The 25,147-nt window shown below is 44.6% G+C and overlaps 1 protein-coding gene across 4 annotated transcripts in view; it reads right to left on the bottom strand.

Moving 5' to 3' along the window:
• Positions 1–25,147, bottom strand: part of ADGRG2 (adhesion G protein-coupled receptor G2) — a 988,790-nt gene that overhangs the window by 145,490 nt on the left and 818,153 nt on the right. For all 4 annotated transcript variants that reach the window (XM_086934346.1, XM_086934348.1, XM_086934347.1 and 1 more), the window contains one exon: positions 9,350–9,474. In XM_086934346.1, the coding sequence (XP_086790472.1) occupies positions 9,350–9,474 (125 nt within the window). The remainder of the gene's footprint in view (positions 1–9,349; positions 9,475–25,147) is intronic.

A 25,147-nucleotide genomic window follows, 5' to 3' on the forward strand; every position in this document is an offset into this window, starting at 1 on the left:
CGGCAGTCAATTTGAGTATGTTCACCTCAGACCCAGCCGCGATAGCACCTGAGGAGGGAGAGTCTCTACCTAATTTTATACCCCAGGTTGCGAAAATAATTGATTTACCGCCTGAATCCAGTCCGTATGTGGTGGTATTGACTGGTATTCCTGAAATTAGCAACCCAGGTCAGGAATCATTTATGTCCTTAAAAAATAAAGTGACCCAGTGGCTCAATCATAATAGGCCCCTACCGTACAATGTTAAAAGTGAAGTACTGATGGTACGTAGGATAGCTTGGGTGGGACGCAGTAGAAAAACCACCCCAGGCGATTGTGTTCTGGTTAATTTTAGGGACCCGCGCACAGTAGAACACATTTGCAATTGGACTCACGACAGTGTAGGCTCAAGGATAAAACCCTATCCCCTGTCTTTCTTTTACCCTCGACCTGTAACGCCAGTTTGCGCATCGGATTGGTCACTGGTGATGCAAAGGCGGGGTCAAAGGGTGAACAGGGGCGGTCACAGAGACATAACCACCCAAAACTACCCTGTGGCCCATAATAGGTTTAGTTCCCTCGAAATGGTGGACTGACTTCATGTGGATAGGGAGCGGAGGGTGGGTAATTCCCAGACTATGGACCCTAAAAAGACAACTGAAAGCGTAGAGGAATCAGAGGGTGGTCCAGAAAGTGAGTTTCCAACTATCCAGACCTGGGTATCTAGAACGGCAGAGGGGTCGGTGACTCAAGAACGTGTGGTGCTACAGCACCAAGCTCATCCTGATTGTGGGGCATGTAGTGTAGGTGAGACACTAAGAAGTGCTGCAGTAACCAAAGCAGCCACGGCACTGACAACAATTAAAATATTGTCCTGGAACGTGGCGGGTATAACAAACAAGCTACATTGTACAGAGTGGGGTGCCCTGGTAGACCAGGTGGATTTATGTTTGTTCCAGGAGACCTGAGCCAGGGTGGAACACTCAAGAGTGGGATTTGCCACTTTTCATATACCTGCAAGGTGGGGAGGGAAAGGAAGACCATCTGAGGGACTGGCTATATGGGTTGCTCTTCACTTGGGTTGCATGGTGGAAAATATGCCCACTCATTCAGAGGATGTGCAGTGTATAGTGTTAAAATGGCCCAATGGGTATGGACTGGTGGTTGTGAATGTTTACTCGCGGCCAGTTCTGATAGGGCTTGAGTCATCCACAATCGATGATCTATCACAATTCCTGAGTACATTGCCAGGGGATTCTAGGCTTTTGGTAGCAGGGGACGTGAATTGCCAATATAAGCCTTTTTTTGAAAGTAGCGAAGGTGAGCTTATGGGAGAGGACGACTACTGGGCGATCCCCCAATGTCAGTCCCCACGACCAAAGGTGTGGTCCCCACTGGCTACTCAGATCACCGCCCTTGCATTAAATAATTCCCTTAGGGCTTGTTATGGCCGCTCAGCGTCCGATAGCCCATCAGTATGCACCTACAACAAGAAGGGGCAAGAGTCCCAAATCGATTACATCATGGTGGAAACCCGGATGTGGTCGTTGCTCATTGATTTTAGGGTAGTCGAGAGGACTGATAGTGACCACAACGCGTTATGCCTCGAGTTGGTGAATCCAGGGAAACAAGAAACAGACTCAGTTAATGTAGGAGGAGATCATGAGGGTACTGGTCTGATTTTATCAAGTAACAGGCGTAGGGTAAAGTGGGGGAGAATAGTAGGTTCGGAAGAGAACTTAGCTACAGTCTACAATATAGTTCTACCACGATTCCTGGAGGTCGAAACTTTAATTTCTCAAGATGCTCCCAGTGACTTCAATGGAGAATTTAGTGTAATCCACTCAGATTTGGCCAATAATCTGGCTGAAGTCTTCTATCCACAGGCACCCACGAGAAGGCCCAGAACACCTGCCTCATCCTGGTATAACTCTGATCTCAACATGTATACTAATAACGACTTTACAGATACCTGTGACATCTAAGTGGCTGTTGGCTTGCAGAATACAAACATCATTTGCTGATAAAAAATATGAATGTATGTTGATCCTAAATGTGTATATGCAGTGGAGCTCAAGGAAGGAATACGGGGATGAACTGTTACATTTTAAAAATGACATGGATATGCTGTGTGATAAGTATGGAAATGATTTAATGCTGTTAATGGGAGATTTTAATCATAAATTAAACCCAAAACGGACTGATCAGTTGTATATTGAAATTCTAGATGCATGTGATGTGAAAAAAGCAGAATTCCTGGAAACTAAAATAACAACTGATGCGGCCAACTTGGGCAACTTCTTGGCGACAAAAAGTTTATTCTGTCTAAATGGGAGGACAACGCAGGATTGTCCCGCAAAGAAAACTTTTAATTATGGGACGCAAATATGCCCGATAGATTATATTTTTATGTTGGCTTGGAATTTTGAATTGATAAAAGATTTCAGGATTGCCCCTGCGGAATGTAGTGATCATAAAATGTTAAAACTAGAGCTTGTAATCGCCCAACATTTAGCATGTGATATAGTTATCCCCCAAGAGATGGATTATCCAAAACGAATAACCACTCGTTTAACTGAAAAATATATCGCCAGGTTGACTAAGCTGCAACAAAAGGTGCAATTAGGGCACTTATGTGGCAAAAATTTACCTTGGTATGTTGAGAAAATAACTCAAGTAGTGGAAAGCATAAGCGTAGAATTAAAGTATGATGTAAGCGCCAATAAGAATAATGGAAGGTCACAAGCAAAGCGAGAAACTTGGTTTAATCAGGAATGTTTACTAAAGAAAAGAGAAGTTAGGCGAGAAGAACGTAGCCTACGGAAAAAATTCGTGCAAACCAGGGCAGAAAATCTAATAAAAATAAAAAAGGAATATACTACTCTAATCCGTAATGCTAAAAGGACCTATAAAGAAAAGTGTTGGGGCAAACTATTAGAAGCAATCGAAGCCAAAAATATACGGCAGTTCTGGGAGTTAATCCAGACAGCAATGGTACCTGCGGTTGCCCCGATGAGTTGCGTAGTGGAAGAGGGAGCGTGGATACAGTATATACAGCAATTATATGCCCCAAGGGGAGGGACTGGAAATGAGGTAGCTGGGGACTGGCGTGGCCAAGTAGAGGATCTAAAACAAGAATGTCTAACAGCAAATGTTCTTAGAACAATAAAGACACTGAACCTAACTAGGGCTGCGGGCCCAGATAACCTACCAGCCCTGATACTAAATTCAAATCAGACTTGGTGGGCGGAATTCTACGCAAAAATGTTTACTATAATTTTAGAACAAGGGATTATGCCCCCAAATTGGAAGGGAGCTATAATAAGACCGCTACACAAGAAAGGGGATGCATATGCCCCAAAGAATTATAGGCTAATCAACCTATTAGATATAGGAGAAAAATTTTTCTCTAAAATAGTCCTTAGTAAGTTAAAAGTCTGGGTAGAACAAAGTTCTATCATCCCGGTTGAGCAAGGGGGCTTCAAAGAAGGCCACTCTACGATAGATCATTGTTTTGCATTGTGGGCCCTGGCTAGGAAATCGATGGAACAAAATGGCAAATTATTTTGCTGTTTCGTCGATTTCCGAGCGGCGTTTGACACAGTAGACCGAAATAGCCTTTGGGAGATACTGGAAAATTATGGAATACCACAGGGACTATTGAACATCTTGAAAGAACTTCATAGTGGTAACTGGGCACAGGTCATTAGAGATATAAAGGGTTCCCTAACCCAAAAAATTCCAATAAAAAATGGCTTGAGACAGGGGTGCGTTTTGGCACCCTTGCTTTTCTCAATCTTTTTGGCAGACCTCCCAGCGACTTTGGAAATTGAAAAGAGTGCGAGCCCTCGTATGAACAATAATAAAGTGTCATGTCTCTTGTACGCTGATGATCTTGTGATTTTGGATCAAACAGAAATGGGCCTACAAAGGAAGTTAAACGTGTTCAATAAGTACTGTGATAAAAAGCTCTTAACAGTGAATATGGAAAAAACTAAGATCCTATGTTTTGGAAAGAGGGTAAACAATTTTAATTGGTTTTTAGGACAGGATAAATTAGATATAGTAAATGAATATAAATATTTAGGCCTCTGGTTTAATGGCGCATTAAAGTGGAATACCCACTTGGAGGCACAGAAGGCAAAGGCCTATTCGTCTGTCTGTGGGCTGAAAAAATTTAACAAAGATTATGGCGATATGTCACACAGACCGCTTTTGAAGGCTTTTGAAGCAATGATCCCCCCACAAGTGCTTTATGGAACTGAGGTGCTTTTTCTGAGTGGTAAAAATGGGTGGGATCGGGAAGAAGGAAAAATTGTGAAGATGTTGTTGTCCTTACCAAATAGCTCCATGATTCAAGCAATTAGAATGGAGGTGGGTTTAACATCATGGGAGGTAAAGTCCCAATTGTCTCTAATAAGATTTTGGAACCGACTGGAGACTGGTGGCGATGAGAAGGTTTCAATCTGGTGTAGAGAGGAAATTCGAGTAAGCAGCTTACGCTGGGCGCGAGATGTGAAGAAAACCCTCCAGACGGTAGCTGCAAACTTGAAATTGAGCCTTTCCCAACCACTGTTAAATATAGCGTGTACGAAAAAGATGCTTAGAGACCAAGGGCTTGATTACTCTAGATCAAAAGATATGGACTATCTAAGGCTAAAAAAATCAGTGAATTGGGTAAAAAATGAGTGGGAAAAGAAGGTTCGGTACCCATACCTGGATTTATTGCCTAGTAGATGGCTAAGAAATGAAATTTTGAAGATTCGGGTGGGACTAAATCCATGGAAGATTGAAAGAAAAATAAGTGTGGCCCTGATCCATCCGGATGGAACTTGCAAATGTGGTCTAGGTGTAAGGAATAATATTTTACATATATTGTGTGATTGTACATGTATTTTAGCAATTCGGAAAAAAATGTTACGTCCAATTTTTTTTAAAAATGAGGTGTTCTCACGGGCTGAGGCTATTTGCCTCCTTACAGAAATGTCTTCTTTGGATACTACAATTGCGTTGGGGAAATTTCTGAAAGCAATACGAGAATATGTAATGGAGACAACAAAGGAGAATGGGAGAGTTTGAATTTATAGAGTATCCCAATTTTATGTATATGGCCCTCATAAGTTTTGTAATTGTATAAAATGAACTGTTTTTTTTTTTAATATTGTATGCGTATGGTTTTACAAGTGCTGTAATATGTAAAATGAATTGTGGTTTTAAATGTCTTATCACGATACGCGATCCATTGTTCTATGTATGGTTTATAGACTATGGTCTAAATAAACTTATGTGTTAACAGTACTGGGCGATCCCCCAATGTCAGTCCCCACGACCAAAGGTGTGGTCCCCACTGGCTACTCAGATCACCGCCCTTGCATTAAATAATTCCCTTAGGGCTTGTTATGGCCGCTCAGCGTCCGATAGCCCATCAGTATGCACCTACAACAAGAAGGGGCAAGAGTCCCAAATCGATTACATCATGGTGGAAACCCGGATGTGGTCGTTGCTCATTGATTTTAGGGTAGTCGAGAGGACTGATAGTGACCACAACGCGTTATGCCTCGAGTTGGTGAATCCAGGGAAACAAGAAACAGACTCAGTTAATGTAGGAGGAGATCATGAGGGTACTGGTCTGATTTTATCAAGTAACAGGCGTAGGGTAAAGTGGGGGAGAATAGTAGGTTCGGAAGAGAACTTAGCTACAGTCTACAATATAGTTCTACCACGATTCCTGGAGGTCGAAACTTTAATTTCTCAAGATGCTCCCAGTGACTTCAATGGAGAATTTAGTGTAATCCACTCAGATTTGGCCAATAATCTGGCTGAAGTCTTCTATCCACAGGCACCCACGAGAAGGCCCAGAACACCTGCCTCATCCTGGTATAACTCAGCTTGCAGGAGAGCAAAGAGCAATCTTGTTACAGCGATTAAGGCAGGGCACAGCAAAATGGCGATTTAGATTGCAGATTGCAGTACAGGGAGGTCATGGGGCATGCAAGGAAATAATGGGATATGGAAAGGTGGATGAATCTAAAGCTAGCCCTGGAGACAAAAGATGCGCGCAGATTTTGGTCACTTGTTAACTATGGCTCGGGTGACCCAAAATCTGCCATAGAACCGAATATTGCAGCATCAGCATGGGAGGCCCATTTTAAAGGTTTATATGGGGGGGAAGCCGTGTTGTGTAGTTTGCCCGATTTACAATTCCCAGAAGATCAGCAGGAGCCCCTGGAGTTTACCCTGGGGGAAGTGATAAGTGTAATAGGCAAACTTTCAGTGGGAAAGGCCCCGGGACTTGATAAATTACCGGGGGATCTTTTTAGACATCAACCTGAAATCTGGGGCCCCTATCTCCATGTCATTTTTGAACGCTATCTCAAGAGGCATGGAAATTCCCAGTACTTGGCTGGGGGCAGAGTTAGTCCCGATATTTAAGAAAGGGTCACCTCTGCTCCCAGTCAACTACAGGCCAATCAGCTTAATCGACGATCAACAAAAAATATTTGAAAGACTGGTCTTGGACCATTTGTTGACGTGGATGGAGGATCACTACATACTGAGCCCCTTTCAGACGGGATTCAGAAGGAATACCTCCACTATGGACCAAATTTTCTGACTGATCCTACTGTACTTGAAGACGGTTAAGGTAGAGGGTGGCAGCCTCTACATGGTCTTCGTGGACCTTCGGTCCGCGTTTGACCTAGTTCCTAGGGGGAAACTGTGGGCTATCCTTCAGGATTTGGGCCTCCCGCATCAGATTTTAGTGCTACTCATGAGATTGCATGAGGGGAACTTCGCCCAGGTTCGCTGTGGTAAGAATGGGAGGCTGTCACCAACCCTATCTCACCCCCCCCCGTTGGCAGGGGGGGGTGAGATAGGGTTGTGTCTTAGCACCGACCCTGTTCTGCCTTTATGTCAACGGGGTAAGCTCACATCTGGACAGTGTCCGTGACAATGACGCACCAAGGCTGGCTGGTAGGAGGGTGCCGGCGATCATGTTCGCGGATGACACCCTCCTACTTTCCAAATCTCCCATGGGGATCCAGAGGATATTGAACGGCTTTGGGGACTTCTGTCGGAGCAGAGGCCTTGAGATGAACGCCGACAAGACAAAATTCATGATTTTTAACCCGCCGGTGTATACTCGCACAAATCCATCACTGGGCGATGTATGTCTGGAAAGGGTTTCAACCTTCCAGTACCTGGCTGTTACAATTCATGAAAATTTGTCATGGGATCCGCAAAAGGCCAAATCCCACATGAGACTTTTACAGCTGTCGGGTGCTATTTTAAAGGTTTCCAACTCATCAAGCTATAGACCAGTGAGTCCTGGCCTGGAGGTCTATAAGACCCAAGCAAGGGCAGCTGCTCTCTATAGGGGTGAGCTTTGGGGTCACTGTGCTGCCCCTGAAATCACCAAAGTTGAGTCCAAATTTTCAAGGCGATTACTATCGCTTCCTCAGTGTACTCCTTTAACACCGCTGAGGTTAGACCTGGGACTGACGCCTATTGCAAATGAGTTAGCAGTAAAGCCCCTAAGGTTCTGGCACAGACTATGGACCACTCCAGATCTTTTAAACTATAGGGATGAACTTAAACAGGTCCTTAGTTTTAATTGTGTAAGCAAAATCCCCTGGCTTGCGTTCATTAAGTGTGAACTTTTAAGTCTAGGACTACTATCCATGTGGGAAGATCCAGATAGGGCATGTGGCCGGATATCACGAAAGATGCTTACCAAAATTTACAAAGGGCAAATGCTAGAACTTTTAATCACGGCCCCTAATGCAGGTTCCCTCACTAACTTTTTTTTGGGGAATTCAAAAATTCTTATTATTTCGAGGACTTCATGGATGTGGTCTTCCCGATTTTAGCGTGCAAACTTTTTATTCAATTGCGACATGGCACTTTACTCCTCAAGGCCGTCACAAGCAAGCGGACGGCCTCTTCTAATAAGTCTTGCCCGGGCTGCAGCTGTGACTTAGAAGATGAGCTCCATGTTCTCTTCTTTTGTCCAGCATAAACCAAACCAAGAAAATATTGGCTGATACCATTGTGCAGAAATCTGGGCTTTAAACATTGTCTGAATGCTTTTAGAATTTTTAAAACCAGTACATCGGGCCCTATTGTTTTTGCACTTTCCAAATTTTTGCTAGCTATGTGGTGCAAGCGGCGTAAATTATTCGATATAGATTACTAGCTTTAATGTTTATGAAATGAGTGTTTGGTACCTGATGTATTTTTAATTATCCATAGATGAGAGGGTACTTTTACCTGTACGAAAATATTGCCACGTTTATATAAATGAACTTTCATGTTATTTGCTTTCCTTTCCCCCCTTCATCCCCTTTGTGTTTTATTCTGTACTCTTTTATGGCCAAATTGGCCGAAATAAAGAATTTCTGAATCTTGAATCTTGCTGTTTTTATTGACCATAACATGCTTTGTGGCATTCCTTTTTACATTCTGTGTGGTTGCCTTTCATATTTTATTCACTAGCATAGAATTTTAAAACAAATATTTTAAAGTACCTATCCTGTTTTTAGTGCTGTTTTGTGTGTGTTATTCATTTGCGAAAGAAGGTTTGGCGATCTAGTTGTCTCTGAAATCGTCTTGTGGGTCTACTTTTACCAGTAAACATTTCCTGTGAAGTACTGCTCAGTGGGTTGTTCAAGATTACAGTCCAACTCGATTTCTAATTCCTATTGTTACATTGGTGCAGTCCTTGTGCCAGGGTGTTAGAATTCCTACCATTATGACTTTGTAGGGGGGGGAGGGACTCCCGCGGATCATATAAGTATTAACAGCCATTAGTTATAAATATCAACTGCTACTACTAGTAAGACCATACTTTTTGGACAGAAGCTATGTTTTACCTAAAATAGAAAAGTTTTAGACTATTTTGTAGGGGTTATGGGAGATGTAGTTTATTTTAGTTAATGCACTTCTACTGCATCCATGGTATTAAATGCACAGTCTGAAAGGATGAAATAGTGCATTCTGCATGATGCAATTTTTGTATTGTTTTAATCAGTATATTTTTCTTATTTTTATTAAATTGGTTTGGGAATTGAATGAGTCTAATTTACTAATTTTAATGCTCTTTTGATGCTGCTTAAATACTTTACACACATTTTCTTTAAAGGAAGCCTGTCCCATTTAGCTGCAGCTTCAAAGTGTAGGTTAAGGATCAATAATTTCAACCTGCTATTTTGTCTTTGGTAGTGGGTTTCTTGAATTTGTGGGAGTTCATCCACTGGTTTCTCTCTGGTTAACAATCCTGTTATTCACACCCCAGGTCATAACCTCTCATTTATGGCACATGCAGCAGCCATTGACATAACAGTTAAGTAAGTGAAATTGCAGAGATACTTACTCAAATGCTATATATGTCACAAGAGTGATGGCAAGGAAAATTGCAGAAAGGCCACAGCCTATGTAGGTGATGAATGTCAGAATCAAGACTTGTAAAGGAGAATATGTTGAATTTCTAGAGAAGTCCTTTAAATAAAAAAAATCAATAATTAGCTAAATATGATACAGCCATATGCATTTTAGATACAGTTGTAAAGATACATTGTCGCCCCAATTTACACTTCCATGTCAGACAAGGGTAACAGAACCACAAAGGTTTCATTAAAAGCTATGACACTTTCCTTCATGCAATTGTACAAAACTCACATTACTTGGCATACACATGAATACTGCTGTGCCATACCTAGCTTTCAGGGCTTTTTATATTTTATTAAACCATTGAATAGGTGGTTAATCAACTTAGATTTAATGTTTTCCGGATAAGGATCCAAAGAGTGTTCCTAGCCTCTTTCCTTGATACAATAATTAAATGTATTTGTGTTGTCCTTCTAAGGAAAAGTAAGCTGCTTCATCTGTGCTGCTACAACTTCTCTGCCAGGATGATATTCATGATTGCTACACTTGTGTTTTATATAATGGATTAACATGTTAGTTTCCAGTAATTCAAACCTAATAAATGCAGTCTCTCCAGGTGTCAGTTACCCCACTGAAGTAGTGTGGCTCACTGGTTAGAGGCGGCAGACCCGAGAGCAGAGGACGGCCTGGGACCAGGGTTTGATTCCCGGCGCGGCAGGTTTCTGGACCAGGGTCAGCGGACTCGATAATTCTCTTGCCTCGGTGCCCACTCTGATCAGCGATCACACTCGGCAACTCTGGGCATTAGCTTGCCTCATCTTCACTAATGGCCCCACCAGACCGCCGGGGATGCCTGGTCTCACCCTGGAGATACCCATTAAGGGACCATCTCTCAGGGAAGCCAGGAAGGGTTTCGCAGCGGTCGAAGCGCCTTGGGACCCTACGGGTAAGTAGTGCGCTATATAAATGCCAATACATACACTAAGGAGTTTGAAAATGTCAGCCTCAGCTAAGATGAAGGTCTGCAAACCAATGAACTTAACCATTCGTAATAAAGGGAGAGCTTTGTTGGTGAGTGTATGAAAATGACCTAAAAAGTATTAAGAGTGGTCAAAAACATGATAAAACTCACTACAGACAGTTCCCATTTAGCTTTGGATCCATATGTGTTTGTAGAAATACAAAGTCTGAGCTGACTATAGGCTTGATTTAGATCTTGGCGGATGGCTAACTCCGTCACACTGACGACTGATATCCCATCCGGCGAAATATAAATCTCATTATATCCTATGGGATTTATATTTCAGGAGTGGGGATATCTGTCACCGTTGTGACGGAGTAACCCATCCACCAAGTTCTAAATCAGGCCCTTTATGTTATATAGAGGGCCTCAAGTCATTTTTCTAGAAAATGTTAGCCTGGGCAATACCTTTTTTGTAAGAGTACTGTGGTACAGATACGAACCAATTGAAACATCTGAGTGAGCCAATCAAGGGGTTAAACCAAATCATTTAACTATGGCAGAGCACACAGGTCGCGAAATGCAGGTGACCATATCAGAAGCAATTGAAGTTAGATTATGACGGACCAAAACACAATACAGATGGAGAAAGACTGCAGCATTGCTAAATTTAACTACAGATGCCCTCAACCCAGGATAGAAGGGCTAAGAATGTGAGGTGATTCCTGACAAATAAAGTTCACAATTGCTAACCAAAGGCATTAGAGAATCTCTTGATCCCAGCATACCCAAACTTGTGAGAGTATTCCTTTTGGTTTTCTCCTGCTGGCTCACCTTGGTTATTTGATACTTGCATGCGCTCTTAGCTCTCATCTTTCCCTGGAGCCACACATTGGAGGAATGCCAATAACATAGCATGGATGAAATTTTGCTCGACAAGATAATCTAATGTTTACTGTAAGACAACCCTCTATCCGCTCTCTGTAGGATCCTTAAAACACCCTGCCTTCTTCCAATTTCAAAACATTATTGCAAGTACAGGTCTGTAAAAGACAGACAAGGAAACTGAAATCCTGTTGTAGCAAAGCAGAGATGCGGAGGAAGCTGCTGCAATTTGAGACAGCCACCGCACACAACTATACTAGGCTAGTGGGAACAAGTGAGTCTACAGCACCATTGCTCATGTTATGGAGCATATTGTGTAATACACTGACAGGAGAGGGTTCCCTTGCAAAAGGCAAAAGATCGCTGTCATGTCAGTGCCTTGAATGAAGTAGAGGACCACTATTGGTGCAATTGATTTTGAGTGTCACAGCAAAATAAAGAAGGGTGGCTGGGAATGGCCCCCTTGCACAGTGGGGGTGACGTAATTCTGGACTGTTCAAAGAAAGTCTGGCTTTATTTGACTGGTTGCTAAACAGAGGCACTCAGTCACTGGTACACAAAGATCTTGGGCAGTCACAGAGCGAAGGGTCCTGATCAACATTACTGAGGGTACCTTCTTGGTGAGGATGTAGCGGGTAGTAGAACCGAAAAGGGAAGGACCCATAAATCTCATGAGCAGTGACCTAAAGACAATGTAGACAGCTGGTCCTCTAAGTGGAAGAGCATTACTGTGCATGAGGGATACTGGGTGAGACGAGTAAACAGTCGGTGGCACCAGTGATGCAAAACAGTAATGTATCAGATTGTAAAATGGAAGCTAGCGATCAGCAAAGCAATGGGGACAAACAAGACAAGCAAGCCACTTCAGAGTAACAAAATACACCATTATAAGGCAACAGCTGGCAAGGACAATTCAGCGTATCCATAGGGGCACAACAAAGCCAGGAAACTAAGGAGAGAACATCACAGATTGTGATACTGGGAACAACAGCGCCGTACCCTGGAGGACAAAGTAGATTATGCAAATGACAGGTCCAGGTGGAAAAACCTGCTGTTTGTGGGATACCCAGAGATGGTGGAAGATCTGTCCAGCAAGGCTTTCATTTGAGGATTGGATAATGTGAGATCTTAACCCAAGTGGCCTGTTGACATTTTTTTCTGCTGAGCAAGTGAACAGAGTGCTGGGGGCACCACCAAAAGCCTTGATTACACTTTGTTTATCTAGAGAGATAGATATGCAATTCAGTAGCATGTTGATAGAGTTGGAGCCCCACAGTAAGAAATCAAGAGGATCTTGGTCTTTCCCGATTTTACACAATAAATCCAGTGTTACCATAAGTCATTTGAAAGAATGAAGCATAAGCCGTGGGTAGTGGGATTGAAGTAATCTTTCTACATGGCACATTATCCAAGAAGAACATGCAACCGGATCAGGAGTATGAGAAGACGGTAGACACTGCAGTAGTGCTGGTGAAAACAGCAATAGGTGGCAGAGCAGATTGTGATACTTGAAGTGCTGGGCTGTGATGGTAGAGCGAAAATCATGTCACTGTCACATAAAAGTTTAAGTCTCATGTTTTGATATACTTGTATAGAATGTGTTACATACAGAGAGAGCAGATTGAAGATAATGTGGGAAGGGACATGCTCCCTCTTTCTTATTAAGTGGAGTGAGGAGATTTAAAGAAATGGGTGAAAATATGGATGCTTATGGTTTGTGCAGGTAATAGAGGAGCTATCTCTGGAATACACACCATGGACACTAGCTGATCAGGATGTGCTGTATTTTGTAGGGTCGGGCGGGCTGGAAAGGCACCTGCTCATACACTGCAAGAGAACAACACCAGGGGAACTACATTTTGCCATGGTTCTTGCTTATAATGGGTTAGTAGGGAGGTTGAAAAACACAACTGAATGTTGTGTTTAAGTTCTTCAGATGATTCTTTGATAGAGGAGAAAAGTGATACTTGAGTTGTAGATGCACAGTCATAGGCCACCAAATACAGGTATTCCTGAGTTGATTCAAGGAACCATCAGACAAAGAGACACAGGGCTGCAGGGCAATATGATTGGGAAATACTAACTACAAGTAATGGTTGACTGTACAAACACTACAATATCCTATTACGTTTCTGTAGTATCTAGGATATCTAATAGAATGTAGAATGTGAGGGCCGTTGAAGGTGAGGACTGCCGGTGCCATGGAACGGCGGTCGAATTAGGAGTGAAGCAAAGAGGCAGCTCATACGCTGAGTGGTTGAGGTGTATTTACTTAGAACCTAATTACCAAATCTTAACTTCATCAGTGTGTTGGAGTTACACCTCTATCAGCGCCCATCTCCTAAGTCGTTTGCATGCAAGTGACCCAAAAACAAAGCAGCATCTCTAGAAAGTGCAGCGGCGTACAGAAAACAAAGGACACCTGCTTCATGAGAGACAGATAAAAGTGAAGCAACAGAGCCATAACTTTCAGGTCTGTAATTCATGGAATGAGTGCACAGCTGTAATTTAAAAAAAAGACAGAGGTGGGTGTGACGCTCGCTGAGCAAGTATGTGTCAGCAAGGGTCAGAATTTATCTGGACTAGGTTTGCCTGTAATTGCTGATGTCTGACTGCTTTGAGTTGAGAGGCCAACACTTGCCCTTAGTGGGGGGAGGGGGGGGGGTTGCATGATTGAAAGGGAGCGCGTGGTTGGGCACAAGAGAGCGCTGCAAAAGAAGAGAAGCCGGCGCAAGAGGAATAAAGGCTGCATGACATGCGTCCACGCGTTCTGTCAGAAACAAAAATTCTATTGTGCAGTGTGTCTTTACAGAGTATTATCTATTTAATCATAATCCCAAGCAGATATACATTGCGCAGGGTAGCTCATACAGAGGCACTTATCTTGTTACACTGCACAGTTGTTTGATTGCTCCATGCACTGCATTGCTTGTGTTCCTGGGGATCCTCCTTACTGCAGAGACAGTGGTGGTGATGTACGGTCACGTGACGTCACGTCTATTGATGTTTGTGTGCTGACTGTAGGTATCTGCCAATCAGTGACATGCATACTTGAGTTGACGAATGCCATAAGCTATAATAATAGCCCCCCATTCTACAATGGATGTAACTCCTCCTCTGTTTTTTTACGTCACCAGGGTAACCAAATTTACAATAGTCAAAGTGGAAGAAGGTGTTTTCACACTATGCAAAGGTGTTCGGTGAAACTCTAAGTGTGGAAAGAAAAACTTATTTACTACTACATTGTTTGGGTCCAGAGGGATAAGAGGTGTTTGAACATCTTCCGGAGCTGGGCGAAGAGAAAGGAGAAGAACTGAATAAGTTTGAAGTGTGCATCAAAAAACTTGTCAAGCATTATTTGCCTAAGGTCAGGATAATATTAGAGAGTTATCGCTTAGGAAGAAGAATACAACAGGCACAGATGTCAGTGGGAAACTAAATCTCACACTTTGGAGACTTGTCGTCCACATGCAAATTTTAAGGTAGTGAGAAAGATCGAATCATTGACCAATTTATGCTGGGGAGTAGCATAGAGAGGGTAAGAGATGAAATATGGCAAAGGGATGAGCCCAAGTAAGATGAGGTAATACTCAGTGCATACAAAAAAAATTGCTAGTATATGTGGACATAACTAAGAAAGATAACAACAAAGAAGACGTTCACACACCAAGAGAATGGGTACACTTCATTGTAAAATCCAAAATTGAGAGCACTCTGAAGAAAAGAATCATGGGAAAATACTTCAGGTGTGGGGTAGTTGGTCCCATGGCCAATGATAGGAAGTGTCCTGCTTTGGGGGTTGTGTGCAAGTCATGTGGAGTCAAAGGCTGCTACGCAAAGGTGTGTAGGTCAAGAACAAGAGCACAAAAGTGATGGATGTGGGCATTGACAAGGAATATCAAGATGAATATGAGTATGATAAGTTGCAGGTAGGAGAAATTGATCTGCAAATGAGTGAGAAAAGTAAAGGACATGGCCCAGAGAACATAGTATATGTGAATGGTCATGGAGTAAAAATGTTGTTTAACTCAGGGGCAAAGATTATGTTGATCCCTAAAGAATTCTACAATGAGAAGTTTTTGGTGAAAAACCTTATAAACCTCTGCAGGAATCTTATTAGGGCCTGTCGCTTTTCCTAGGGCCAGACAGTTGACCGCACTTTCTACTTCTACCATAGTAATTGGTGTATCAAGTTGTTCTGCTGCCAACAGATCTAAGTGTGATATTCCCTCTTGCAAGAATACACTTTCAGCACCCTCTGTTCCTCCCTTCTGTGCATATAAGTCAGTATAAAACCAATGAAAAATGGAGAGTATCTGTTGTGAATCACTCTGATCCTGCAATGAAGGAATAGATCGTGCGGATTCTTTCATACGCAGCCATAATGCCAAGCGTCTACCAATTGTCTCCCCGTATTCATGAATTTGCCTCTTAAATATTAAATACTTTTTAGCATTCTCCTGATTCCATAACCCCTGAATTTGTGCCCGGGATTTGGCAACAGTGTTCTCTAAATCTAGGATGTTATTTTCTTGCAAAGCTATACCTATAGTTAAGGCACCCTCCGCCTTTCTCAAAGCATCATAGTAGCACAATAATTCAGATTTGATTTTTCTTTGTTGATAAAATCCAAAGCTAAATACTTCTCCCCGAAAGCAAGCCTTAAATGTGTCCCAAATGGTGGTGATGTGTGCCGACTGTCTGTTATTACCAAACAAATCATTCATCCAAACACTCAAATATTCTTTAAACTCATCATTTAAACAGTGCTTCCGATCAAACGAAAAAGAATGGGGTTGAGCCTTCCAGCTTGGCAAACTTAATTCCAAAACAATGGGGGCGTGATCAGATGAAATCCTCGGATACAATTGAATGGAGGCAGCTACTAAAAAAGGGGAAGGTGCAAAAAAATATTCCAATTGAACTAGCTTTTTGTGGGGAAAGGAATAAAACGTGTAGCCCAAATTCGAGCTCTTTAGCTTACCCCACACATCAACTAGCCAGTGATCACTGACTAAATTATAAAGCACTTTGAAAACCTGTGGTTTCCGCCCCTTATATTTATGGGGTCCATCCTGGAGCGCTTGATTGGACAAATTGATATTGATATCCCCACAGATTATCAAATCCTATAGGCTTCCGCCTCATTAAGGTTAGAACCATAGATGTTACAGACCGCAATCTTACACTCCCCAAACCCAAACTCAGTTATAACCCAACGGCCATGCTTATCAGCTAGGGTACGACCAATAGTAAATACATTTAATTTGGCTAAAATAGCAACACCCTGAGTCCTACCAGTTTGCAGAGAAGCCGATATCAGCAATATCAGCTCATTTAAAGTATTCCGTTTGGACCAAGGTATATGTATCTGTTGAATGCACACCAGGTCTGGCCGAATTAATCATAATTCAGCGGCTACCCTCTTCCACTTTGCCCAATTATTAAGACCAGAGACATTTAGTGAACACATTGTAATCCCTCTAGATATCATCATTAGACAACCTTCCTGAGCTAATAATCCCCGTATCAAGCCTTTTTTGCTCATAACTACTTATTTTCCGTTTTGGGATATGGGGACGATATTGCCGTAACTACGGTGGACCCCTCTCTGGCACTCCCAGAGACTGAGCGATTAGCGATAGTGTTCGGCCAAACATCTGGTTATAAACTTAATGTTGCCAAAACACAAATTCTCTGCTCAGAAAGTATAATTTTCCTAGATGCCAAAGTAGTAAAAGAGGGGATCTACCTGGGTATTAAAGTAAGGGCATCTATGTCTGAGGTTTGATTGATTCTAATTGGAATACATTGTTACAAAGTGTTCGGGAATGACTAGATAAATGGGGGCGTCCACACTTAACGGTAATTGGATGGAGTAATATTATAAAAATGAATATCGTTCCCAAAGTCTTATATTTATTTCGGTCAATTCCGTTGGAAGTGGCCGGTCCCCAGTTACAATATCTTCAATCAATCTGTGCGAAGTTTATTTGGGCCCCTGGCAAATCCAGACGTGCAATGAGATTTATGACGTTGCCGGTTGAGAGAGGGGGACTAGCTATACCCAATTTCACTTTGTATTTTTATACATGTTTTTTGTTAAAAATGCGGGTTTTATTAACCGGGGAGGGAACTAAGAGCATTGCTGAGTCTCCGACGATTTTTTTAATATTATTGGGCCCGGTCGCTAGACAATGTCTGTTTAGAGAAGTTTATGGGAGTTACTTCAAGCGTACACAGTTCAACGTTTTGGATAGTGCTTTCAAAGCATGAACGAGAATAGGAAAATTAGACTCCCTGGAGAAAATATCGTATTATACCACCTTAAATTCCTCCAAGATTTTCCCTTCTATTTTTGGGGACAATATAGTGCAAGGTTGGAGAAACAAAGGCATTAATAAACTAGGGGACTTCTTTTCTGTTGGGGGAGTGCTTATGTCTTTTGAAGAATTAGTTAAACAATATAATCTGTCCAAATTTCAGTTTTTCAAATGTCTTCAGATTCGGGATTTGTTAACACGGACAAAGGCTATTTTTGTATCCAACCCACTTATCGAGCTAGTTAGACGACAGGTGAAAATTGGAGTGTTGTATCAGTTATTGCTATTGTCGTATAGATCGGATGATCTTGATAAACATAATGGTCTGTAACCCTGGGCGAGCAGAATATATATCTATTGAGAAGGCTTTAGTTAGATCTAGGGATATATTATTGTCGGCCAACTTGAAAGTGCAAATTTTAAAAACGATATTTGACTTGTAGTATACCCCTGCTCGAATGTCCAAATGGGGGGCTGGGTTTGATGGAAAATGCTTTTGCTGTGTGGGGGAGATAATGCTGACAGCTTTAATGTTTTTTTCAGCTGCAGTAAATTATCCAGATTCATATCAGAGATAGAGAAATTTTTCTCTATGATTGTGAAAAGCCTGTTGAATATTACTCATGTGATGATGTTGCTAGGGATGGGGCCTGACAGTAGCCAAATGTATTTCATAAACATCGACACTTGATTTTTATTGCGATGACTGTTGCTCGTCTCTGTATAGCTTCTGAATGGCTGCAAAGAGAACCCCCAGCATTTGAGTTAAAGAGGGCCTGTGATCCCGCTCCTCGGGACACCCGACCCCGAGTCAACCCCTCACCTCTGTTGCCACCTCGCCCCGCATCATGCCCGAGTAGACGCAAAGGGTCCCCAACAACAGCGTCCATGACGACCGAAATCCCGCCCCTCTCTCCCATGCAGGATCCAATCCAGTGGAACGAGGAACCGGAAGGACTATCCTACGACCCCGGAAGTCCCGCCTCCCTACAGCCGGCCGGAGACAGAAAAGACGGAAGGAGAGAGACTGACGCCGTCGAAGGATCGTGGCAGGAGCTTTCGGCTAGAGCGGTGATGGACGGAGAAGACGGGAACGGCGACAGCGAGGAGTGGACCGAAGAGTGGTGGAGTCCCACGGAGGTGGCTGAAGAGCGGCCGTAACTCGGACGAGAGTTACGGCGGAGCGCGTGAGTACCAGCTCCACTTAAGAGCACATTAGGTGCACTGTGTACATAGTAGGAATCCCCTCTCGTTGTAAATGTGTTCCCCACTATCCTAGGCACGTCACCATTAGGCACTAGGCAGTTTGTATATAGACATCCACCAGGCACTGTATAAAGAGCACCCCTCTCCCCACCACCCTGTGCACTTCTTTTTCTTTCCCATCCTCGACTTGCCCGTTCCTCCCTCCACCCGTACCTCCCTCACTCCCCTTTCGTTTCCTCACACGACCGGGTAACGGTGACGGGATCGGACCACGAGTCCAAATTACTAACGGCTCCCATTTCTTCTCTTATTGCCCTCCGAGGTGTTCTCCGACCACCCAGAGACGGCTACACGCAAGACCAGGACGCCCATCTACCCCTCGGAAGACTTGGAAGAACAGAGAAGAAGACACACACCCGGACCGGCATCGGACCCGACCTCTTCCGTTGTCACCGCAACCCACTGTGCATAAACTTAATAAAACACTATCGCTCACTATATCCGGCCTCCTCGCCTGATTTTCCAGTCCGCTGTTCACCCACGATCACATCTGGTGTCAGAAGTGGGATTACCTGGAGGTATGGAGGCCGTGATGAAGAGGATGGCGGAGTCCCAGGAACAGCTGGGCAAACTAATGGAGCAGTTCCTAAAGACAGCGGAGGATGACCGTGGACAACTCCATGATGTCTTAAAGGGACAGGGAACAACCCATGAACAAGCCATGGGGAAATTGACCGATGTCTTAGGTCAACCGAGACCGATGTCCTCCCTCCCGTCGGTGGTTCTTCAGAAGTATGTGCCGGGGGAGGACCCTGACTTCTTTTTTACTAACTTTGAAAGGTTAGCACAGGCGGCCACCTGGCCTGCCGATCGATGGGCTCATTATCTCGGACCTCTGCTAACAGGGGATCTACAGGCCGCCTACCAACAAGCGAACATTCAGGGCAACACCCCATATGCAGACGTGAAGAAATGCATCCTTGAACGGCTGGGTATTGACGAGGAAACGTACCGAGTACGACTACGACAGGTAAAGGAAGGTCCCCAAGAGACCCCTCGAGCCCTCTCCTTCCGTATAAAAGACTTAACCAATCGCTGGCTAAAACCAGATACCTTCACTAAAGAGAACATTCTAGAAAAGATATACCTGGAACAATTTCTATCATCCCTGCATCCAAACACCCAAAGATGGGTGTGCCAGCATGCCAACCTGACCTTGGACACGGCAATCGAAATTGCAAGCGCCTATAGCCGGGCCCAGGAAGTTCAAAGGGGAAGAGAGGATCACTCCCACAGATCACACCCTCCTACCGGTCCCCGACCTCCTCGTCCCGCTGTTCCCAGAAGGCCTGACCCACCACTTGTGTTCCCAGCTCCAATGATACCACGTCCTGTCAATCCTAGACCACAATGCTACAGCTGTGGCGGATTCGGTCACATTGCCAGAGTATGTCCGCACAAAGAAGAACCGATGGAAGTTGGTCTGGCACGTAACTACGTGTGTTCCGTACCAGGGACCACCCCCCCTCCGTTTCGATGTCCAGTGAGTTTTGATGGACAAACCCTAATGGCCCTAACAGACACCGGGTGTCGACAGAGCGTCATAAGACCTCAGGCTTTATCACACCCTATTAAACCTTCGTCCAACACGGTAGCCATTCAGTGTGTTCACGGGGATACCAAGACATATCCAACCACCCAAGTAAAGGTTCGACATGACAAGGATCCTGGTACCGCTCTCACTGTGGGGTTGATCCCCACCCTACCGGAACAGGCGATTCTGGGAAGCGATTATCCAGGACTACCCGAACTGTTACGAGACACCACTGAGTCCCTGACCCACTGGTGGGAAGAAGCACCCTTTCCGAATGGAATGTCCTCCCCCGTACAGGCACGTAAACCAATCAAGTCCAAAGCACAGAAAAGAAAGGAAAGAAGAGAATATACAGGCGCTTATCCAGTGATCCCGGATGACCATCCTTGGCACACGGACCGAGAATTTAGGGCAGCACAACAGGAAGACCCTCTATTACAGGAAGCCTGGGGAAGGGCTGTGGAAAAAGAGGATCCCCTTATCGTAGATCCCTACTTTTTCAAGAAAAACGGGCTATTATATCGCAAGGGTGGGAACCAACAGAATCCCCAACTCCTGGTCCCCGGTCCCTTTCAGGAGAAGGTACTCTTCCTGGCCCATAGTCACCTTCTGGGAGGTCACTTCGGAGAGGAAAAGACTAGCCAAACAATCTTGGATAAATTCTACTGGCCTGGGATTTTCCAACACATCAAAAGGTTTTGTAAAGAATGTCCAGTATGCCAGAGACATAGCAGATACAGACCCCCTAGGGCACCGCTACAACCCCTTCCCGTGATTGATGTCCCCTTTAGTAGAGTAGGGATGGACATTATTGGACCCCTATTACCCTCCCGCAGCGGATGTCGCTACGCCCTGGTCATTGTGGACTATGCAACCCGATTCCCTGAAGCTCTCCCCTTGCGGCAGCCCACCACACAGAACATTGCAAAGGCCCTCATTTCAGTCTTTACTCGGGTGGGGTTTCCCAGAGAAATCTTAACCGATCAGGGTACCCCTTTTGTCTCTGCCCTGATGAAACAGGTCTGCTCCCACCTAGGTATCAAACAAATCCGTACTTCCGCATACCACCCCCAGACCGACGGACTCGTCGAGAGGTACAATGCCACACTGAAACAGACCCTTAAGAAACTGCTGGGGTTGGAAGCCAAACGGTGGGAGGATATGCTACCCCTGGCCCTGTTTGCCATCCGTTGCGCTACTCAGAGTAGCACCGGATACTCGCCCTACGAGTTGTTATATGGGCGACCCCCTCGTACCCTGCTGGATATGGCCCAAGAAGCATGGGAAGCCGAACCAGATCGTACTCGACCTCTTCCCGAGTACATGGAGAATCTAAAAACACACCTAGCAGTCATTAGAGACATAGTACGCCAGAACCTCGAGAATGCCCAGAACAAGCAAAAGGGTCAGTACGATAAAGGCACCAAACCCAGGACCTTCGTAGCAGGCGATCTTGTGCTATTGATGCTACCCTCCTCTGATCAAAAAGTCCTGGGACAGTGGCAGGGCCCTTATCCCATCCTGCGTCAGGTGACCCCGGTCACCTACGAGATAGAGATTGACCATACCCGTGGGGTGACACAAATATATCATGTCAATCTTCTAAAAAAATGGGAAGGCCCTCGTCCAGTTTTATCGGGAGCACACCACCCAGGTCCCCTTTCCTTCAACCCCTGTATTGACCACGATATCACGGCACAACAGAGACAGGAACTAGAGACAGTCCTTTTTCCGTTACGACATGTGTTTTCCTCTTCCCCGGGACACACAACCATCACCGAACACTCTATACAAACAGTACCCGGGAAGGTAGTCAGACAAAGGCCATACAGAATCCCTGAAGCACGCAGAGAGGTGATACGAAATGAGACCGAACAGATGTTAAAGATGAGAATCATCGAACCCTCCACAAGCGAGTGGAACTCCCCGATAGTACTGGTACCCAAGCCGGACGGATCTGTCCGTTTCTGTATAGATTTCAGGGAGGTCAACAAAATATCCACTTTCGATACCTATCCATTGCCCCGCGTCGACGAAATGGTCGAAGGTATAGGGAAGGCACAATATATCTCCACGCTAGACCTCTGTAAGGGGTATTGGCAGACCCCCCTCAGAGAAGAGGACAAAAAAAGACAGCCTTCTCCACCCCTGATGGCCTATATCAATTTCTGGTCCTACCTTTCGGTCTTCATGGCGCCCCAGCCACGTTCCAACGGGCCATGAATACAATCTTACGGCCTCATTCACTATATGCAGGCGCGTATCTTGATGATATTGTCATTTACAGTGACCACTGGACCCAACATCTAGAGCACCTTCAACAGGTCATCACCTCCCTGGGGAAGTATGGTTTCACCATAAATCCTGCGAAAACCACTCTAGCCGCCCAGACTGTTAAATATCTCGGTTACCTCCTGGGTGAAGGGTTAATAAGACCTCAAGAGAGTAAAATTGAAGCCATCCAATCCCTCCCTTTTCCTCAGACCAAAAGAGACCTCCGTGCTTTCCTAGGGCTATTGGGGTACTACAGACGCTTCGTACCCAACTTCTCCCAAAGAGCAGCGCCCCTCACAGACCTTTTAAAGAAATCCGTGAAAACGGACGCCCTTCTTAGGACGCCCACAACCGTCTTGCTACAGGCGTTTTCCGATCTGAAAATCTGAAAAACGCTCGGACCTCCCATCCTGTGTTAGTAAGCCCTGATTACACCCTACCCTTTATACTACAGACAGACGCCTCTGAACAAGGACTCGGGCGGTCCTATCACAAAAAAACCCTCAGGGTGACGAGAAACCTATTCTCTTCCTAAGTAGGAAACTGTTCCCACGTGAAAAAAACTATGCCGTGGTAGAGAAGGAAGCACTTGCCATCAAATGGGCCGTGGAAAGCCTCCGGTATTACTTAGAAGGGAGACAATTCACCATCTATACCGATCATGCTCCCCTCGAGTGGATGGCTCAGAATAAAGGGCACAATGATCGAGTCCTTCGTTGGTTCTTGTCCCTCCAACCCTACCACTTCACAACCGTACACAGGAAGGGCTTAGAACAAGGTAACGCTGATTATCTGTCTCGATACCCTGTTTCCTCACCGGGTACAAGAAAGACAGCTAGGGGAAGGGAATGTGATCCCGCTCCTCGGGACACCCGACCCCGAGTCAACCCCTCACCTCTGTTGCCACCTCGCCCCGCATCATGCCCGAGTAGACGCAAAGGGTCCCCAACAACAGCGTCCATGACGACCAAAATCCCGCCCCTCTCTCCCATGCAGGATCCAATCCAGTGGAACGAGGAACCGGAAGGACTATCCTACGACCCCGGAAGTCCCGCCTCCCTACAGCCGGCCGGAGACAGAAAAGACGGAAGGAGAGAGACTGACGCCGTCGAAGGATCGTGGCAGGAGCTTTCGGCTAGAGCGGTGACGGACGGAGAAGACGGGAACGGCGACAGCGAGGAGTGGACCGAAGAGTGGTGGAGTCCCACGGAGGTGGCTGAAGAGCGGCCGTAACTCGGACGAGAGTTACGGCGGAGCGCGTGAGTACCAGCTCCACTTAAGAGCACATTAGGTGCACTGTGTACATATTAGGAATCCCCTCTCGTTGTAAATTTGTTCCCCACTATCCTAGGCACGTCACCATTAGGCACTAGGCAGTTTGTATATAGACATCCACCAGGCACTGTATAAAGAGCACCCCTCTCCCCACCACCCTGTGCACTTCTTTTTCTTTCCCATCCTCGACTTGCCCATTCCTCCCTCCACCCGTACCTCCCTCACTCCCCTTTCGTTTCCTCACACGACCGGGTAACGGTGACGGGATCGGACCACGAGTCCAAATTACTAACGGCTCCCATTTCTTCTCTTATTGCCCTCCGAGGTGTTCTCCGACCACCCAGAGACGGCTACACGCAAGACCCGGACGCCCATCTACCCCTCGGAAGACTTGGAAGAACAGAGAAGAAGACACACACCCGGACCGACATCGGACCCGACCTCTTCCGTTGTCACCGCAACCCACTGTGCATAAACTTAATAAAACACTATCGCTCACTATATCCGGCCTCCTCGCCTGATTTTCCAGTCCGCTGTTCACCCACGATCACAGGGCCAGAATGTATAATTTATACAAATTAGAATGGAGCTTATTTGCGGTTAAGGGGGTTAAAAACGTCAGACTGATTTAAGTATTTGGGGGCTTTTTGTGATTATTTTGAATCCTGAAAATGTTATGTCTAGTATTTGTATTGTTTCTGTATGTATAACTTTGCTGCTGTGGATCTATAAAATAAATAAAAAATAAATAAATAAATAAAAAGAGAAGTTTTTGGGAAGGGCAAGCTATACAAATCAGACTTTAGGCCATTACCGTACAGGGGCTGACACATTAAGTGTGAAGCGTATTTTGTGGAAGAACTAGAATACAAAGGAAGGATTACAGCCGGAAAAATCTATGAGTCCCAAAGGGGAGGCAGAAAAATGAGTTGGCTGCAACAAATGGATTTAGAAGTAATGTTAGATCTCAATAGTTCACCTCCAATTTTGCTAAAGGAAGGAAGAAACCAGAACTCACACATAGGAGGTGAGAAGGTGTCAGAGGAGCTTAGCACAGTGGAGGTAGAACTGGACGATGACAAGGGACAATCAAAAAACAGGTGGCAGAAAGTTTCCAGAAGTATCTTGTGACTGGTTAGGATATCTCACACAGTATACACAGTACATTATTTTGAAAAAAGATGTCAAACCTGTTGCAAGTAAGGTGAGGGGAGTCACATGAAGTATGAGCTTTAGAGATTGAGAAAGGAAGGTATAATTGAGGAC

This window comes from Lissotriton vulgaris, chromosome 8 (genome assembly GCF_964263255.1).
Source record: "Lissotriton vulgaris chromosome 8, aLisVul1.2, whole genome shotgun sequence".
In the NCBI taxonomy this organism is placed as follows: Eukaryota; Metazoa; Chordata; class Amphibia; order Caudata; family Salamandridae; genus Lissotriton; species Lissotriton vulgaris.